At 53.9% G+C, this 18,361-nt stretch overlaps 7 protein-coding genes across 7 annotated transcripts; 5 read left to right on the top strand and 2 right to left on the bottom strand.

Moving 5' to 3' along the window:
• Positions 1 to 35: 35 nt before the first annotated feature.
• J4E86_006868 (uncharacterized protein) lies at positions 36 to 1,195 on the top strand (the record flags this gene model as incomplete). Its single annotated transcript, XM_051447391.1, has 2 exons — positions 36 to 877; positions 1,045 to 1,195. The coding sequence occupies 2 exons, from the start codon at positions 36 to 38 to the stop codon at positions 1,193 to 1,195; spliced, it is 993 nt and encodes a 330-aa protein (XP_051301876.1).
• A 2,411-nt stretch (positions 1,196 to 3,606) lies between these two features.
• FEN1 (Elongation of fatty acids protein 2) lies at positions 3,607 to 4,941 on the bottom strand (the record flags this gene model as incomplete). Its single annotated transcript, XM_051447392.1, has 4 exons — positions 3,607 to 4,128; positions 4,178 to 4,739; positions 4,789 to 4,793; positions 4,843 to 4,941. The coding sequence occupies 4 exons, from the start codon at positions 4,939 to 4,941 to the stop codon at positions 3,607 to 3,609; spliced, it is 1,188 nt and encodes a 395-aa protein (XP_051301877.1).
• A 2,611-nt stretch (positions 4,942 to 7,552) lies between these two features.
• UBC1_1 (Ubiquitin-conjugating enzyme E2 1) lies at positions 7,553 to 8,285 on the top strand (the record flags this gene model as incomplete). The annotated part of the gene is made up of 4 exons (XM_051447393.1): positions 7,553 to 7,596; positions 7,753 to 7,798; positions 7,878 to 8,091; positions 8,146 to 8,285. 4 exons carry the CDS (start codon positions 7,553 to 7,555, stop codon positions 8,283 to 8,285), a joined length of 444 nt encoding a protein of 147 aa, XP_051301878.1.
• Positions 8,286 to 8,594: 309 nt separating this feature from the next.
• J4E86_006871 (uncharacterized protein) lies at positions 8,595 to 10,607 on the bottom strand (the record flags this gene model as incomplete). The annotated part of the gene is made up of 3 exons (XM_051447394.1): positions 8,595 to 9,218; positions 9,275 to 10,019; positions 10,072 to 10,607. The coding sequence occupies 3 exons, from the start codon at positions 10,605 to 10,607 to the stop codon at positions 8,595 to 8,597; spliced, it is 1,905 nt and encodes a 634-aa protein (XP_051301879.1).
• A 947-nt stretch (positions 10,608 to 11,554) lies between these two features.
• On the top strand, positions 11,555 to 14,538 carry J4E86_006872 (uncharacterized protein; the record flags this gene model as incomplete). Its single annotated transcript, XM_051447395.1, has 3 exons — positions 11,555 to 13,937; positions 13,988 to 14,269; positions 14,318 to 14,538. 3 exons carry the CDS (start codon positions 11,555 to 11,557, stop codon positions 14,536 to 14,538), a joined length of 2,886 nt encoding a protein of 961 aa, XP_051301880.1.
• Positions 14,539 to 15,588: 1,050 nt separating this feature from the next.
• J4E86_006873 (uncharacterized protein) lies at positions 15,589 to 15,916 on the top strand (the record flags this gene model as incomplete). The annotated part of the gene is made up of 2 exons (XM_051447396.1): positions 15,589 to 15,616; positions 15,702 to 15,916. The coding sequence occupies 2 exons, from the start codon at positions 15,589 to 15,591 to the stop codon at positions 15,914 to 15,916; spliced, it is 243 nt and encodes an 80-aa protein (XP_051301881.1).
• Positions 15,917 to 16,764: 848 nt separating this feature from the next.
• J4E86_006874 (uncharacterized protein) lies at positions 16,765 to 17,447 on the top strand (the record flags this gene model as incomplete). Its single annotated transcript, XM_051447397.1, has 3 exons — positions 16,765 to 16,978; positions 17,070 to 17,362; positions 17,439 to 17,447. The coding sequence occupies 3 exons, from the start codon at positions 16,765 to 16,767 to the stop codon at positions 17,445 to 17,447; spliced, it is 516 nt and encodes a 171-aa protein (XP_051301882.1).
• Positions 17,448 to 18,361: the final 914 nt, after the last annotated feature.

Genomic DNA, 18,361 nt, shown 5'->3' on the forward strand with positions numbered 1-18,361 from the left:
CGAAGCTAACCGTTGTCGCAAGATCAGCACCCGATATGGCAACACGCATCCCGAACGCGGACCCGACTTCTGACGACGCCCGCCATGCCGACCGCCCGTCACCTGCGCACGCGTCAGACGCGCCTGAAGCAGCCTCATCCGCGACGCGTCGCCGTCCGACGTCCCCCGTCGCCGCCGCACCGCCCAGGCGCACCTTCTTCGACCCCTGGAACAGCTCCAGTACCGGCCATCAGCGCGCGGAGAACCGCCTCGGAGGCTCCACTTCATGGCGCGCCACACGGAGCCTCAAGCTGGGCGAGCAGTTCAGGGCTGGCAGAGACGGTGGCAAGAGAGTCGCGGATATGGTGGGTGCAGGGAGTGAGGACTTTGGCAAGAATGGCTGCAAGGACAATGGCAGCTGGGAGAAGGGCGCAAAGGGCCTGAGGACCGGCGGACAGAAGAGCCTGGCCGAGGTATGGGCTGCCAGCAAGGCCGGCAGCAGCAGAAAGCCATCACAGGAGAAAGACGAGGGTACTGCAACTGTCTCTAAGCATGCGCCCTCAGACGTGGGAACCGACTCAGACACGCATCCCCAGAGCGACGTCTCCTCAGCCTCGTCAAAACCTTCCGAAAAGCAGATCTTCACCGGCCTCTGTTTCTACCTCAACGGCTCCACCGCCCCTCTAGTCTCAGACCACAAGCTCAAGCAGCTCTGCGCTGCCCATGGCGCTAGCCATTCGATATCGCTCGGCCGCCGAACCGTAACGCACGTCATACTTGGTCGAGTAAACTGCATTGGCAGTGGGGGTGGTGCAGGCGGCGGTCTAGCAGCAAGCAAGATGCAGAAGGAGATTACTCGTACAGGTGGCAAGGCTGTCAAGTTCATCAATGCGGAATGGTAAGTCGCCAGCAAAGTAAGCCTTTGGGCTTGCGCATCTCCCGTCCGTCACAGCTTGTCCGGCTGTTTTACACGCGATTGCGCATGTGATTGGGTTTATGCACAACATATACATGCCCTCTGTCAAGACATTGTTTAGGACTTCGACCGAGTGACACGTTGAACAGGGTTCTAGACAGCATCAAAGCCGGCCGCCGCCTCCCAGAGTCTCGCTATTCCCCGCTGAAGCTAGCGCACCAGTCTCAAAGTAGCGTACTGGGTATGATGCGCATTGGTGCTACGAGTTCGAAGCAGCAGCAAGAGCAGCAGCAGGGATGAGAACCCAACCTCGCTTTCCCTTGTCACCAGCAACCACGCAACTCTCGCCGGATCGACGACGTATTACCCCGTTGAGCAACTCGCCTGACTTGTGTAATATCCCTGGACGCAATACACATCGATGAGTAAACCCGCGAACATGAATAGATACCCAAGATACCCACATCCCAAAGCAGTAAAAAGCCTGTCCAAAGACCCTTGAAACACGCCTACCGCACAGCAAACCTTCCCTTTTCCAGCGTCCCCAAAACGCGCATCAAATTCACATGATAAGTGCTAATGTACATGCCACGCGAGTATATTCACCGGCCGGTGTAGATCCACACATTTGCAGCATGCAGCAACTGAAACGTTGTCTGTGGGGAAGTTCGTCCGGGACCCGCGTTCGCGCATTGCGTCGATCAATCAACCAACATGTTCTTGTCTTTCGACCAAACCAACAACGCTGTCGTGCAAGACCCTGGACCCTTGGAAACTCTAAGTGGCGCGATAACGTGGCGCGATTTTTCGGGGCTAGTCGGTTCGTTGGGGTTGCGTTCGGCTTGCGCTATACCTGCCGTGGGTTTTCCGTGGGAGGACATCGCTGATGTGCTGAGTTGTTACGTTTGATGCATTCGTCTTATCTGATTGTAAGGGAGGAGTAGATGGCGGGATAGAAATTGGCTCGTTCTGTGCTAGCGCAATGTAGTCCATGAACATCTTTCATACCTACCTACCCGTGGACATTGCATACCAAATGCACAAAGACCAAACCGAAAACCTGTTCTCCAAAAACCCTCCGCGGCTCACGTTGCAACCGAACAGCATCAGGCAGGCCAGCCGACCAGTCTACTCCCTTAACAAACGCAACTATGAACCACTCTAACACGGATGCATCCGTCAATAGCGCAGAAGCAGGCATCCGTGGATGTGTCAACGCTCGCGCGACGGCTGCAAACAGCACTGGCGTGAACTCTCTCTGCTCTATCCATCCGTCAGTCAGTCAGTCAGTTGTCATGTCACATCCACGCCAGCGTCAGAACGTAACCATCCCCCACCTGAACATTCTAGCTCCCACGCCTCGTTTCGCCTTTTTGATGGTGATGGTACCTTGGTGAAAATAACCAGGTACCGAAGTTTTCCCGCTTGTTTCGAACCAAACCAACGTTGCTTGGAAGGTTGGAAGGGAAGGGGATTAAGGTTGAGTGGTTCATTTGCCCGGTTCAACGACTGTTAGCTGAGTCTAGGTTGGATGTGGTAGTGGGTGCGCGTAGTCGTGGCACGGTGATGGGATAAGCCGGATGAACAAGGACAGGTAAGTGCTGGATCGCTGGACCCTGGATGGATGCGGCCATGTCATGGCAGGTAAGTTCCGCGTTGTCGTTCGCCCGTTCTTTTATCGTTTCAGGAAGCGTGTTTCGTGACGGGCGTGACTCGTTACGAGGATAGGATGGGTGGATGGATGGTTCCGTGGGAGGGGGGGTTATTGTTACGGGTTTCTCCTGTGTTGACTTTGCTGGGATGGAAAGGGGTGGTGATTACTACGTGAGCTTTTGGCACAAAGAGCATCGGATGTGATGAATTCAGATGGTGAGTGATGGGATTGTTAGTCGCTCTTGCCCGGGCAGTTGCGCCGCTAGGGTAGCGTGCTGTGATAGTCTGGTAGGAGACGTTGGAGATATAGAGTTCGGTTCGCCGGGTTACTTGCATTCCGTCTTTGGGATGACGATGGTGATGGTTGTAGGTTTGGTGTGATGTGCAGTAGTAGTAAGTACAGGATAGTGGGTATTGGGAGTGATGTCAGAGGTAAACTTGCTGAAAGTAGGCGAAATCTATGGTTCTGGATATCGTGATGAAAAGTGTTGTAATTGGATCTGTTGACAACGTGTTGCGCATCCTTCCGGTCGGTCATGGGAAGGTTGAAGTAGTATAATCAACTTAGGAATTTCGCTGACGGGGATACAGCACTCTTTAGATCATTGATACCTCTCCGTCTCGGTGGAATCTTTGTATAATTGTCGGAATGGGCTCTTTGAATGTTCTCTTTGGAGAATCGAAGTAAACCTCGGGATCGCAGATGTGGAAACAGGATAAGACGATGTGAGAGTAGATGCTTAACACTTTGTTGAGGTGCATACTGAGACATGAACCTGGATACACTGTACGATGAAACGAAAAGGTAGAGATCAGACCAAACGATAGGCAGGCACTCAGTCGTATGGAATAGGAATTGTGTATGTGAGAATATTGTGAAGATCCTTTGCTTTCATATAGAACGAAGCTACATGTCGAGACACCGTGAAGTAAACATGGTATAACGAACCATACGCGCATCATATGCCTTGAAAACGCCATAAGCCCACCGGTATCACTATCCCATAAACGCCCTTTTCGCGCAAACCTCGACGCTGTCTCCTAGTATCATCACATATCTAACCAGCAGTCCTCGGCTTGGCCTTGGCCTGCTTCTTCGCCTTCGCGTCAGCCTTTTGCTTCTTCTTCTTCTCTTCGAGCTTCTCCTCTGCCTTGCGCTTGAGACTAGCCTTCTCCTCAGCAGTCTTCTCAATCGGCTTGAAAAAGCCCTCCAGCCTACTCTGCTGCGCTGTCTTCATGTTCTTCTGTAGCTTGGCTGCTCCGTTGCGCACCCTGTCTTCGTTGAAGTGCTTCTCCTCGACTAGGAACTTGACGAGGCCTTCTACATCTGGGGCTTCCCACTTGAAGTCGCATTCTGGGTCGTCGGCGGGGCGCACGTCGGGCTCGAGGAAGAGGAGACGCGCATCTGCGAACGGCCAGTCGTCGGGGATGGTGAGCTTCTTGGAGGATTGGGACTTGATGTGTTCGACGACGCCTTCGAGGTCGGTATGCTCGCGGATGAGCTTGAGGGCGGTGCTTGGGCCGATGCCTTTGATGGGGTCGAGGTAATCGCAGCCGAGGAGGATGCAGAGGTCGATGAACTGACAGTGGTTAGTATATGATACGTTTGAGGTAGTGATGTATTCGTACCTGCTTCCGCTCCATGTTCAGGCCTTCGAGCACCTTGTCCAGGTGGATTTCCAGAATGGGCTCTTTGCGCTGCTCGCTGAAGGTCAAGTGTCGCAGCAGGATGGGTGAATCGAAAGTAAGGGTGTCCATGTCCTCTGAAGCAGCGGCGTACACCTTGCCTCCTCTCGCCAACGTAGCACATTGGGCTTCAGCCTCGGTCGGTGCGACAATGTAGGGGATGCCCATGAGCTTGAGCAAGCGCTGGCACTCCTCGTTGTGCTCCCTCGTGACTCTGACTGTCCGCCGCGAGAATTTCTCGACATCCTCAGCTGTACCGGTCTCCTTCGCCTCTTCAGCCGCCGCGTGTGCCTCTGTCTTGCGCTGGAAACGCTTTGCGAGCTCGCCGGACTTGAGCTTGGGTGGAGCGCCATCGAAGACGTACAGGGGCTTGATGCCGTTGTCGACCATGCGCATTGTGCGGTAGAAGAGACCCATGAGATGTGATGTGGTTTCGCCCGTCTCGCTCATGAGCTGCTGGCCATCGGAGCGGACTGCGATGAGGAAACTGTAGATGCTCATAGATCTACACGGTATTAGATTGGAGAGCCACAGAGGGGTCATGATATGCATACGCATCCTGAATATGTTAGCAATTGACCGCGTAGGAACGACTAAAATAGACGTACTATGGCGACCTTGCGTCCAAACTGGTTCTTGATCTCGCCCTTCTTTACGGCCTCTGGCGCATGCTCCTCGATGAGTTGGTACAGGTGCTTGATACCCATGATGACTGATCTTCTCTGGCAGTTGTACTAATCAGATAGGTCTGAGGTGCTGTTGGCCCAGAGTGTTGTGTGCAGAAGCGTAGGCGACTGCGTGGTGGCTGGAGAAAGTGACGCCAACGATCGTCACGACGCGTTCGCGTCTCACCGCGCGCAATCACGGTCTACATTTCTTGGCGTCGCTACCCCACATTTGCCTGTCATCGCTTAGTGAGGCTCTGCATGCATTCCAGGCGATGCATCTCGGATCTGCTATCTGCAACTCGTGATCCCGCCAAATCCTTCAATTGCCGCGTGTCTGGAGTGATGATGCTAGCTTTCTTGCCACCGCGGAGTGCTTCCGAACCGCCTGCCGCGGTTCTTTCAACGGTGGGACTTCCGAGGCCAACTTCATCCAATTACGCAGATTCTCGTGAGAACCCGGGTATAACTGTCACTTTTGTGTAGCTGAGACACTTTCCACATTCCTGATAACGACTCCAACATGCTGCGACCAACCTACAGACATGCCGCCAGGCAATTGCGCACCCCACTCCGGTCTGCGGCCCTCGGCAAGCGGTACCTACATGCTCCCGTCAAGTTTGACTGGCAAGATCCATTGAACACAAGCAACTTGTTCACAGAGGAAGAGCAAGCCATCTCGGAGACAGCAGAGTCATATTGCCAAGAGCGCATGCTCCCGAGAGTGCTAGGTACATATACCGTTGTGGGGAGTTTAGAGCTAGCTGACGTGTTACAGACGCATACCGCAATGAGGACTTTGATAGGAAGATCATCACGGAAATGGGCGAATTAGGGCTACTGGGTGCAAGCATTCAGGGCTACGAGTGTGCCGGAGTCAGCAGTGTTGCCGCAGGTCTGATCACCAGAGCTGTGGAGAGAGTCGATTCTGGATATCGTTCCGGCTACTCAGTTCAAAGCTCACTTGCCATGGGCGGTATCGAGGAGTTTGGATCTGAAGAACTGAAGGAGCGCCTCCTACCCAAGATGGCCAAGGGTCAACTGCTGGGCTGCTTTGGTCTGACTGAGCCCAACCACGGATCCGATCCAGGCTCTCTGGAGACAACTGCTAAGCCACATCCGACTAAGAAGGGCTACTACTCACTATCTGGATCAAAGACGTGGATCACAAACTCGCCCATTGCCGATGTTCTCCTTGTCTGGGCGAAGCTGCAGGAGACTGGCAAGATCCGTGGCTTTGTCATTGAGCGCGACCAATGTCCACCGGGTACTCTCGAGACCCCGCCAATCAAGCACAAGAACGGTCTGCGGGCGTCCATTACCGGCATGATCCAGCTTGATGAGTGTCCCGTGTCCGAAGCAAACATGTTTCCAGAGGTTGAGGGTTTGAAGGGGCCCTTCAGCTGTCTCAACTCGGCCAGATATGGCATTGCCTGGGGGACTATCGGTGCTCTCGAGGACTGCATTGCAAGGACCCGAGAGTACGCCCTCGAGAGGAAACAATTCAAGAACAACCCGATTGCCAAGTACCAGCTTGTGCAGAAGAAGCTAGCTGACGCGACGACGGATGCTGCATACGGTATCCTGGCCGCCCACCAAGTCGGAAGGCTCAAGGACGAGGGCAAAGCTGCACCTGAGATGATCTCTATGATCAAGAGACAGAACTGTGACCGGGCTTTGATCAACGCGCGAACGTAAGTAACACCAAGCGCTTGTTCGACATGTACTGACTGTGAGCAGACTGCAAGAAGTGTTTGGCGGAAACGCAGTATCTGACGAGTACGGAATCGGGAGACATGTCGCCAACTTGTTTGTGACGCAGACATATGAGGGCCAAAGCGACATCCACTGTGAGTACAATCGAAACGTGTCTCGACTCTGACTAACCTGCATCAGCTTTGATCCTCGGTCGTGCAATCACAGGTCTACAAGCATTCTGCTAATGGTGAAATATACTCGGGTTGTTGCTGTACTACCAACAAGAATACGTAGAAGCGCACCCAATCACAAGCAACATGTCAGCTGTAGGCGCCTAGCGGTGGTACGCATGCAGGCAATGTTTATTTAGAAGTAAATGCATATCAAACCCGGCGACTCTTGCCTCAAACGCGGCAAGTATCACATCTGATTGCTCGTTCCCACAGTGCCGTTCGCCACCCGAGTAAAGGCCTCGCTACCGCCCAATGTGTGGTGACTAAGTGAGGTCAGAAGCAGCGTGAATGTCCATGTCAGCCTTGAGGCCTCTTCTCCAGGCTTCGATAGGTTGCCACCCAGCGCGGTTGCTGGGTAGAAACGCTCGGTGGAAATGTGGGCAGCGACAGTTGGGCGGTCAGCTTGTCTCGCCTCGTGCGGTTGGCTCCTCACACATGATAAATACAAACGCCCCTGCTCCAGCCCCATCGCGCAAAACATCGTGCCCGTACAGCGTGACCGTCTTTGTCCTTCATAGAGTCAGAGGTGAGTGAGTTAAAGAGTGGCGGATGAGGTTCCCGCGCTGACACGCCGCACTTGCTTTCTTTGGATCCCCGCCGCTAACTAACCGCCTTGCCTGCGCAGACATCCCACTTCAACTCTTCAACACCAACTCGCTCAACCCCGACACCCGCGATACCCGTCACCACCACTCCACACCACATACACATACACAGCAGCCATGGCTCTCAAGCGCATCAACAAGGAGTTGACCGATCTCGGCCGGTACGTGACCCATCTCCCGGCCCTCGTGGCTGGCGGCGAGGCTCGCTGTTTTGCTTGCACGGCCACGACCGCATGCGGGCCCTCAAGCAAGGCCGCAACGCCATAGCCCTGCGAGAACACGACGAGAAGAACATTTTGCTGACATGATACCCCTAGTGACCCTCCCTCTTCCTGTTCAGCTGGCCCCATCGGAGATGATCTGGTACGTCACTCTCCGTCAAGACAGCCACGCGGCTGGGCGAACGAAAAACCACACTGGACATGACACTAACAACACGCAGTTCCACTGGCAAGCAACCATCATGGGTCCCGGCGACTCACCATATTCCGGCGGTGTCTTCTTCCTAGCAATCCACTTCCCAACCGACTACCCCTTCAAGCCCCCGAAGGTTAACTTCACCACCCGCATCTACCACCCCAATATCAACTCCAACGGCAGCATCTGCTTGGACATTCTGCGAGACCAATGGAGCCCTGCTCTGACCATCTCAAAGGGTGCGTTACCCGAGTCCCCTACGTCGAGTAGAATACACACTAACAAAATCACAGTGCTGCTGAGTATCTGCTCGATGCTGACAGACCCAAACCCCGACGACCCGCTCGTCCCCGAGATCGCACACGTCTACAAGACCGACCGGTCCCGCTACGAATCGACGGCGCGCGAGTGGACCCGAAAGTACGCCATCTAGGCTCTCGAAGCGCAACAAGGGAGCGTCAAGACTGGGTGCGGCGGAGAGCGTGTCTTTTGTCGTTAGCATCTGCGAAAGGGAGGCTAGGATGATGGTTAGGGGCAGACAGACTTTCATGGTAGTGACTGATGGGGGGTTTTACACTTGTACTACGGCATGCATGCTGGACTGGGGTTCATAGCATCTGGCTATTATCACTCTTACCACAACAGGCTCGATTTCTTCTCTGATGTTCGACTTGAGTTGCGTGCTTGGTTGTGATTACTGTGAAGATTGCATGTGATGATATTTTACAACATTGGTAAGCGACTAGGCCTTCTTCGCCTCGTCGCCTTGTCCGTCTACACCATCTTTACTTGTCTGCGGACCCTCCACTGCAGGCATACCCATACCCAAGATCGAAGACATGGTATCACCATGGTCTAGTATCGACATATTCTGCGCTTCTTCCTTCAACCGCCGAGTCTTCTCCTCGGCCAGCCTCTTCCACTCCCTATCCCGCTCTTCCTTGGCTAATCGCAGCCTGGCCTCTTCCTCTTCCATCATCTTCAGCGTATTCTCCTCCACATCCTCCTCCACAGAGTCCTTCAGCACCTCTTCGTCTACTGCGTCTACTACACTCTGCCATCCACCCTCTCTAACCTCCTTTGCCAGTTTCGCAAGGTCCTTTTGTTCCCTCTCCACCCACTCGCGACCGTAGTTTTGTAGTTTTCTGCGACGCTCGAGTTGCAGCATGTAGGACGCGCCTACGAGAGGGCTGAGTATGGAGGCTCGCTTGTTGAATTTCACGTCGAGGAGGAGGTTCTTGTGGAGATCGCGGAAGGTGGCTTGCACGTGCTTGATGGCTATGCCTTTGCGGCCGAGGTCGTTGGTTTCGTCGGCGGGGTCGCGCAGGGAGAGCATGTACGAGGGGAGGGGTTTGGTTTCTCCGCTCTATGTGGTGGTTAGCATGATGGAAGATGTAAAGAGGAGAATGGGTGGGTGCATACCTGTAGCTGAGCCCTCTGCGTATCCGTGAGGACAGGGTGCTTCGTCTTGTCGAAGAGGTAAGCAGGTTCGATAGACACACCGTGCTTCGTCGTGTCGAAGTTGCCCCAGAAGTCGAGGAAGTGGAGAAGGGCACGCGCAGAGTCTTTTGGTGGCTTTGGTGCATGCTTGATGCTGGCGACCACCATCATGAAGAGCGAGTAGGAGCCAAAACCGCCCCGGAATACGTCTGACAAGCCGCGTGTATCGAACATGGTCTTGACTACCCAATACAGCTCTCGCAGATAGGGTATCTTTTCCATGTACTCCTGCATAGTCACCCTCGAGATGGATGTATCGTTTGAGAGCACGACCTGCACATCCAAGCCCGATTTGCGGTCCTGCGCGGCGACGAGAGGATAGCGCGCGTGACGAATCGCGGCCAGTAGGTATGCTCCGCTTTTGTTGAATACCCTCCAATATAACTTACTCAGAAGACGTGTTCCCTTTTTCCGCTCTTTCGTATCTGGCGGCAATTTTGGTACCTGCGCGGGGTCTGACGGTTGCGACTTTAATACCAGCCTGAAATCTATGTCTGACAGAGGCATAGCTATACCAGTTCGCTCGGAGCCGAATACCTCGATGTTGTATTTCGGGAGGAATTGTTTAACCTGTCTCTGCACCTGTTCGATGAGGTGCTTCCGGGCGGCCGTTTCGTATCGGTCGGGTTGTGTGTATTTGTAGAATCTCTCGATTTCTGAATGCAGACTGGACCTCGACTTAGCATGGCATTACGAGTGAGGATGGCTTGGGGATGTACCGATCCATGCCTGTCATTGTTGGCTCTCCCTCCATGTTCACACACCATGGAAGCGCGCTCTCTCTGAACTTCCCGACCACGATGGGCCGCACAACGACGCCCTCGTAGTCTTGCGATTTTGCGAACGCGTCTCTGGCAGTCACCAGCTGATCCTGGTACTCGACATTCGAGGGAGTAGGCATTGTCCGCTTCAGGTGTTTGTTTTTAGCGATCGATACCTCGACCTTGCTGGACAGCCAGCGCCCTTTGACCGTGGTCATTCTCCTCACGGGCAATGACTCTGCCTTTGCCTCTGCGCTCTGCGTTTCTGTCGCATTTTCGGTGACTACTTCGCTAGCTTGGGCATCGTGAGCCAGAGCATTGTCACCCTTGCTACTTGGATTCGCGCCATCTTGTGCAGCTTCCGTCGCAGTAGAAAGTTGGCGCCGGTCGCGGGGTCCTGGCGAGCCAGGTTGGACAAAGTGCTGCCATAGCGCAATGGACGGATTGAAGCGGTTATGGGCGCGACATATCAGGCGGGTGCGCGAGAGTTGCATTAGGCCCGGAGAGATAACGACGGCTCGCAATGCGGCAAGGTGGTGGTTGTGCTCACTCTACACGAATCTTCTGCATGCATCTTCGCGTGCACTGTGCCAAGCATCTAGTCCGCTTTGGGCCGTCGAGTCGACGGCGGAGGATGCCAGGCACTCCCGCGGGCATGCTGCATTACCAGTCGCTCTCGTATGCACCCGGCCGTTGGACACGTTTATTGCTAGCCCTGCGTCTGCCATGTCGCATGATATATCGAGGGCAATTGTGAAAGTGGCCAGACTGCCCCCAATACCCCACAGGCACTGCAGAGGCCCCAAAGCGTCTCCGTCGTCGGTCCACTTGCAGCACTTGCGCCGGCCCACACCCTCGTCCGATATGAAAGCTGCCTGACATCATATTGACACGCCCAACAAAACTTCGCAGAGCGGTCAGCGAGCGGAGCGCGTGCAGACGCGAGGAGTCGGTAATGGTACGCTGCTGTCCTGGATGCCTTGCTTGCAGCAGCAACAGTGAGGCCCGAGCTGGTCGGTTCCAACGTCACAGCTATGTTAGTGGGGCGTTGAACCATCCCACCACGGCCAGCTTTTCTTCCCTCATTACACTCGTCGACCTTCTGTGAGCTTCTCGACACACGTGGTGTCTTCTACCTGATTTCCACTCACACCACCCTTCGTTTGACACTCCTAAATTCCCCTCGTTCCGTGACAGCCCCAGCCCAGACCCATTGCGGAGCTCTTTCCTGTGAGACTCGTCCAAGACAGCGACGCAAGCACCAGGTAATTCACATTTCATAATTATTTTTAGTCGCGCCTCACCACTGCATGCACGTAAACATTGCACTGCCTGTCCATCGCTCGGCATATTTCTCACCTATTATCCTCCCACCTCTCATCTTCTCGCCTACAAGTACCTGACAGTTCCATGCAGAGCACCGCCTACGCTTACATCCACCATGGCCCCTCCCACAGATGAGAAGCCCCAGAGGCCTCCCCTCGACTCCCAAGACAGCACACATCCCGCGCTAGACCCCGCAATTACCAACGTGCCCGTCACACCCGGTGTACATCTCTCCGGCAAAACTGCCTACTTCGACGAGTCTACTGCCGAGAAGACGAACAACCTCCCCTTCGATCCCGAGACTGCCACACCAGGCCCCCAATGGAGCGCCAACTCATACTTCTCTGGCCAGCAAAAAGAGGGCCAGGCTAGCACTCAGACTGAACAGGCAGCCGGCGCACAAACTGATGGAGACGTCAAGAGCAAAACGAGCGAGGTACCCGACCCGGATGCCAAGCACGATCTTGCAGACGTAGATCCTCGCGCCGCACACCCTGGTTTGAACCTCAGCGGTCGCGTTATCAGTGCGACCTTTGCCATACCCTATTCAATTGGCTACTCACAGGGCAACGACTGGGAACTGAACCCGCGACGCGGAACCTCGGCCCTTTTCGACTCCTTCTCTTACCTGGCCTCTAGCTCTTCTCCGTGGAACCACGTGCTCGTAGGCTGGACTGGTGAGATCGCGCACGCAAAGACAGCATCCGTCACAGCTACGCAAGCGCCCATGAACAAGGCCGCCGCGCCCATCCCCGTCGATCCAAAGAAACCGACACAAGTACCTCAAGCTCCAAACAGCTTCAGGATAGGCCCAGACGATCGAGCACGATTGGATAAACAGCTCGAACGCGACCACGGAGGCAGGATTGTGCCAGTGTGGCTTGTCGACGAGGTGGATGATGGCAAAGATGAATACATCCTGAAGAACCAGAGCCATTGGAGGACATATGCCGAGCACGAGCTCTACACCCTGTTCCACTACAAGCAAAATGAGCCAGCTGATGGGCGCGCTGCCCGGAAATCATGGGCTGACTACTACCGCATGAACAAGCTCTTCGCAGACAGGATCCTCGAGGTCTACAAGCCGGGCGACATCGTTATGGTACACGATTTCTACCTGATGCTCTTACCAAGTCTCCTTCGCCAACGTCTACCCAACATCTACATTGGCTTCTACCTGCACATCCCTTTCCCAAGTAGCGAGTTCTACCGCTGCCTGAGCAGACGGAAAGAGATCCTGGAGGGCGTGTTGGGTGCCAACATGATCGGCTTCCAGTCATACAGCTACTCGCGGCACTTTTCGTCTTGCTGTACTAGGATACTGGGTTTCGATTCGTCTTCCACTGGAGTCGATGCCTACGGCGCGCATGTAGCAGTCGACGTGTTCCCCATCGGAATTAACGCAGTCTCCACACAGCGACAGGCTTTTGGCGACCCGGAGATTGAACATAAACTCAAAGACATCCGCGAGATGTATGCTGGCAAGAAGCTCATTGTTGGTCGTGATAGGCTAGATGCGGTTCGCGGAGTGGTCCAGAAGCTCCAGGCATTCCAGCTCTTCCTTCAGAAGTATCCCGAATGGGTTGGCAAAGTAGTCCTCATCCAGGTCACAAGTCCTAGCGGAGTCCATACCGATAGAAGTGATGGCGCACAGGAAAAGGTGGTCAACAAGATCTCGGACCTTGCGGCCAAGATCAACGGCACCTACGGAACCCTAGACTTCACCCCGGTCCGGCATTTCCCACAATATCTTTCCCGGGAGGAATACTTTGCTCTGCTTCGACTTGCAGATATCGGCCTCATCACCAGCGTGCGAGACGGTATGAACACGACAAGTATGGAATACATCATTTGCCAAAAGGATAATCACGGACCGCTCATTCTTTCGGAGTTCTCTGGTACAGCGAGTTCCTTGCACAACGCAAGCCACATCAACCCCTGGGACATGGGCGGAGTTGCAGATGCGATCAACGACGCTCTGAACCAGAGTGACGAAGTTCGTGCCGAGACGCACGCTCAACTCTACAATCATGTTGTGCAAAACAATGTCCAGGCTTGGTCGAACAACTACCTGAAGCGATTGATGACGAATCTGTCAGCTTTCGACCAAGCGTTCGCCACGCCAGCACTGGACCGAGCTAAATTACTCTTCCAGTACCGTGAAGCCAAGAAGCGACTCTTCATGTTCGACTACGACGGCACTCTGACACCCATTGTCAAAGACCCACAGGCAGCCATTCCATCCGATCGGGTTATCCGGACCCTCAAGACTCTAGCAGCGGACCCTGCGAATGCTGTTTGGATCATCAGCGGCAGAGACCAGGCTTTCCTGGACGAATGGATGGGCCACATTCCCGAGTTGGGTCTGAGTGCTGAGCATGGAAGCTTCATGAGGCATCCACGTAGTCAGGAATGGCATAATCTCACCGAGACAACCGACATGAGCTGGCAGCAGGAGGTTATTGACGTATTCCAGCACTACACAGAGAGGACCCAAGGTGAGCTCTTACACTCTAAACTGAATGGTCTAGCACTAACAGATGATCAGGCTCATTCATCGAACGCAAGAAGATTGCCCTGACGTGGCACTACCGGAGAGCGGATCCCGAATACGGTGCATTCCAGGCGCGTGAGTGCCAGAAGCATCTCGAGAGGACGGTCGCAAAGAAGCACGACGTCGAGGTCATGACGGGTAAAGCCAATCTTGAAGTTCGCCCGAGGTTCGTGAACAAGGGCGAGATCGCGAAGACGCTTGTAGAGAACTACGGCGAAGGTAGCGGCAATGCGCCTGAGTTTGTTCTTTGCATGGGCGACGACTTCACAGATGAAGGTATGTGTTGCACTTGTGGCTGCGCTGTCCACCCGCTAATATCAACAGACATGTTCCGATCGCTGCGCCAGTCCAAACTGCCCACTGATCACGTCTTCTCGGTCACGGTTGGCGCCAGCTCGAAGCAGACGCTGGCTAGCTGGCATCTGCTTGAGCCTTCGGATGTCATCTCTGTCGTTTCGTTGTTGAACGGATCCGCAGATGCAGGCAATGTTGGCGCGATTGCTGTGGTCGATGGCACGGTTCCGGAGTCTCGAGTAATCGCATGAGGTCATGGTCGGACAATTTCAACTGTAATGGAGCACGGAGCATGGTGAGGCTGTAGATCTACGGTATGCGGCATGGCGATCCCGGAATTTTTTGGGCATCAAGTTTTGGAGAAGCAATCAGATCCTATGTCATGGTGGTTCTCGTTGTCCTAGGAAAAGAAACGTTTCTGTTCTGTGATCGGCCATGCCGATTGCTACCCGGCGGATGAATTGTGCTGCACGAGGATTAGCAATGCGCCCCTGGGACGAGCGCCGGTTGCCAAGGCGGTGGCGCCGGCACGTTCTGGGGTCTCGCCCAAGACCCCTGATTACCACGTGAGACCCTGACTCGAGAACCGGGAACCTTTGGATGCGAACTCTAGGAAATCCAGGGTTTTGGAGCCTTCGGAGAGGTTTCCGCGACGGCTATGCTTACAGATTGCCCAGCTGTCAAGCAAGTAAGCCGCTACACCCCGCAATGAAGAATATCGATGCAAGCAAGCCGCGCAATGGCGAAAGCGGTCCACGACTCACGGTTCCGCGACACGGACACGATGGCTTTTCTAGGCCTGGTATGTTTTGACTTTCGGCTCTACTAACCCCAAATCATGCAACTTGGGATTCGAGAACTGCCCGCGCATGAAACCTGGAACGCCTAGCAACTGTCCCGCCCCAACAACCTATCCGAGGGAAGGCCCTCCTTCCTCTTGGAACTCGCGTACCGTAGTCGTTAATCCCGTCTTTTACCAGCCATCCGTTCCTTTTTCATCACATCGTTCCCCTCCCGCGCCGCATCTCTACACTCGTTTACCCGCTATCTACCCTCCCATAATCTGAGTACCAATCTTACGGGCGTGAAGCGCATTATTATAACATAATTCGAGTACCTGGTCCGACCTCAATCCGATACGGCATCTGCAACAGCGCAGCAGGGAACTAGCCGGCGAACACATTGCGACATCACAACCGTGCCGTATCTACGATCCGCCTCTCCTTGGTATTCCTTCTTCGACACAGACACAAACACAATATTCCTCGGCGCGCGGCACAACAAACTTCACACAATACACAATGGGTCTCATTGAGAAGATGCAAGCTCGTATGTCTTACCTCGCTTCGTCCCATCTTACCTTAGTCTCGAACCTTCACACCTGCGACAGTAGACTAACAAGAACCCAATCCAGGCCTCGAGCTCTACCGCCTCGAACAGCGTTACACACGTCGCGAGAAGCGCACGACCTTTATCAGCGAAGCGCAATACGTTGACGGCGAGTACGTCTATGCCTCGGCTCCTTCCTCGGCAAACTCGTCCACCACCTCAAGTAGCAAGCGCTTCAGCAAGATGCCTTCTACTATACGGATAAAGGAACTGAGCCGTATGGGAACTGGACGGTCATAGACGCTCCTCGGGCGAAGCTGCTCCTGTACCTACGGGTCGACGACTATCGATGTATGGACACCTATCCGGTCGGACCAACAGAGAGAAGACAGCGTCATAGCCTACCGAGGAACAACGTGCCATGCATGACACCTTACACGGCATCGCAGCACACGACGCGCCCAAAGCTTTGAGAACGTCGCACAAGAAAACAAACACCACGCGCAAGCAGAAAAGAAAGAGGAGTCTCGACACACCTCGCAGACACTGCGCAAGCGCAAAACATAATCATTAACGCAACGACATTTACGCCAGAACAACCATCGACGAAAGGGAAATAACGGACTAAAAGTTTCTTCCATCATGTCAAGGTTCTTCATTCTTTACACCCACATTTTCCTTTTCTCTTGCCATCATCTATCGAGATTTATAAGTCATGTTTGCGACACAGTTAGAATACCCCATTGGCTTCCAGAGTAGACCTGGATATGCATCAATACAAGTTTATATGCAATTGGTTGTGTTGGATGATGATTGGATGATGTGTTGCGTGAAGGTGTTGCGGGTGAATGGAATGGTTGCCAAGAGTGTCCTGCAGATGCGTAGGGCGTGTGGACCAAACGCCGCATGAGAGTGGTTGAGAATGGGAAGGATTGTAGGCGTAAGGCGTGTGGGCGCAAGGCGTGTGCGGATAAGGTAGTATGTTGCAAATATGGGAGTTGTATATTCACTTCTAGTCGACGCGGACACTACTTGTTGCGACGGTACCCTTACGATAGCAAGATCCATTAGGACATCAGCAAGTACAGCTAATTGATACCCATCACATTCTCCCCTTATATCTAAACCACGTACTGGCAACCGGGAACATGTCCAACGATCCCATCGAAAGCACACCCGCAACGACTGTTGCTAAACCAAACGACCAAGATCCATCCCCACGAAGAGACGTCGAAGAGAAACACATCTCACAACTCCATGAGACCCCTTCCGTACTCCCTCCAACCCTCCCACCCATGGACAAAGGAAAACACGCCTGGCTCTTCCTCACCGCAGCCTTCGCCATCGAATTCTTGACCATCGGTCCGTCGCCTCCCAATATTCCTCCTCCCTCCCCATCTCTCCCTATCTCTCCCTAACACACCTCCCCTAACACAAACTCACCATCCCACAGGCCAATCCTTCTCCTACGGCCGCTTCCAATCCCACTACACCACACACGCCCCCTTTGCCTCCAACTCCAGTTCCCAATCCACCTCCTCCTCTTTTGCCGCCGTAATCGGCGTCCTAAACCAATCCTTAATCCTCATCTTCCTCCCCCTTGTCTTGTATCTCGCGCGCCGGAAACCGGGCTACGCACGCTGGATGGCGATGACAGGTCTGCTCGGTTGTGTTGTGTCGAACATAGCTAGTTCGTTCTGTACTAGCACAAGCCAGCTTGTGTTTACGCAGGGTGTGCTGCAGGGTGTGAGTGGTAAGTTACGTCACTGTAACTGTATGAACGGCATATGAGACTTTGACTAACTAAGTACACGTATCTTAGGTAGTGTAGCGTTTTGTCCGCTGTTGGTCTTCGCAGAACAGTGGTTCGACAAAAGGAGAGGGTTGGCGTTTGGAGTTATTGGTGCGGGTGGTGGGTGTGGGGGGTTGATTCTGCCTCTTTTGATCAACGCGTTGCTGGAGCAAGTGGGATACCCGAGTACGATGCGGGTTTTAGCTGGTGTGATGTTTGGCGCTGGTATGCCGTTGGCGTGGTTTGTTAGACCGAGACTCCCAGTTAGGAACATCGACAATACCGGGGAGAAGAGGTTCTGGAACTGGAAGCTCATCTGCTCGAGATCTTTTCTTCTACATCAACTTGCTAATTTCGTTCAAGGCGCGGGGTACTATCTCCCTGGTATCTACCTCCCTTCTTTCACCCGCGAGGTGTTCGGTGCATCGGATTGGTTGGCTACGGCCTCACTCATGTTACTCAATGTGTCCGCTATGGTCGGTCTCACCATCATGGGGTACATGACCGACCGCTTCAACTCACGGGTCTGCATTGCGGTCTCCGCCACTGGCGCTACTCTCTCTGTCTTTCTTTTCTGGGGCTTGGCTACACACATCGCTGTTCTATACATCTTCTGCATCTTGTTTGGTTTATTTGCCGGCGGCTTTCCAGCAGCATGGCCAGCTGTCATGAGGGAGATGGCGAAGAAGGGCGAGTCGAGGGGGATGGGACATGTGGATACCATCCTCATATTCTCGCTATTCTGTCTTGCTAGGGGAGTTGGGAATATTGTTGCTGGGCCGATGAGTGAGGCGCTTGTTGGCGGCATGCCTTGGAAAGACGAGGCGATTGGGGGCTATGGAAGTGGTTATGGTGGACTTGTTGTTTTCTGTGGGCTGAGTTCGCTGATTAGTGGGATGAATGCGTTGTGGTACCATTTGTTGTAAAGGCCTCTAAATCCGGTAGAGCATAGA

The sequence above is a fragment of the Alternaria arbusti genome, assembly GCF_024043155.1.
Source record: "Alternaria arbusti strain BMP 1465 chromosome Unknown scaffold_8, whole genome shotgun sequence".
Taxonomy (NCBI): Eukaryota; Fungi; Ascomycota; class Dothideomycetes; order Pleosporales; family Pleosporaceae; genus Alternaria; species Alternaria arbusti.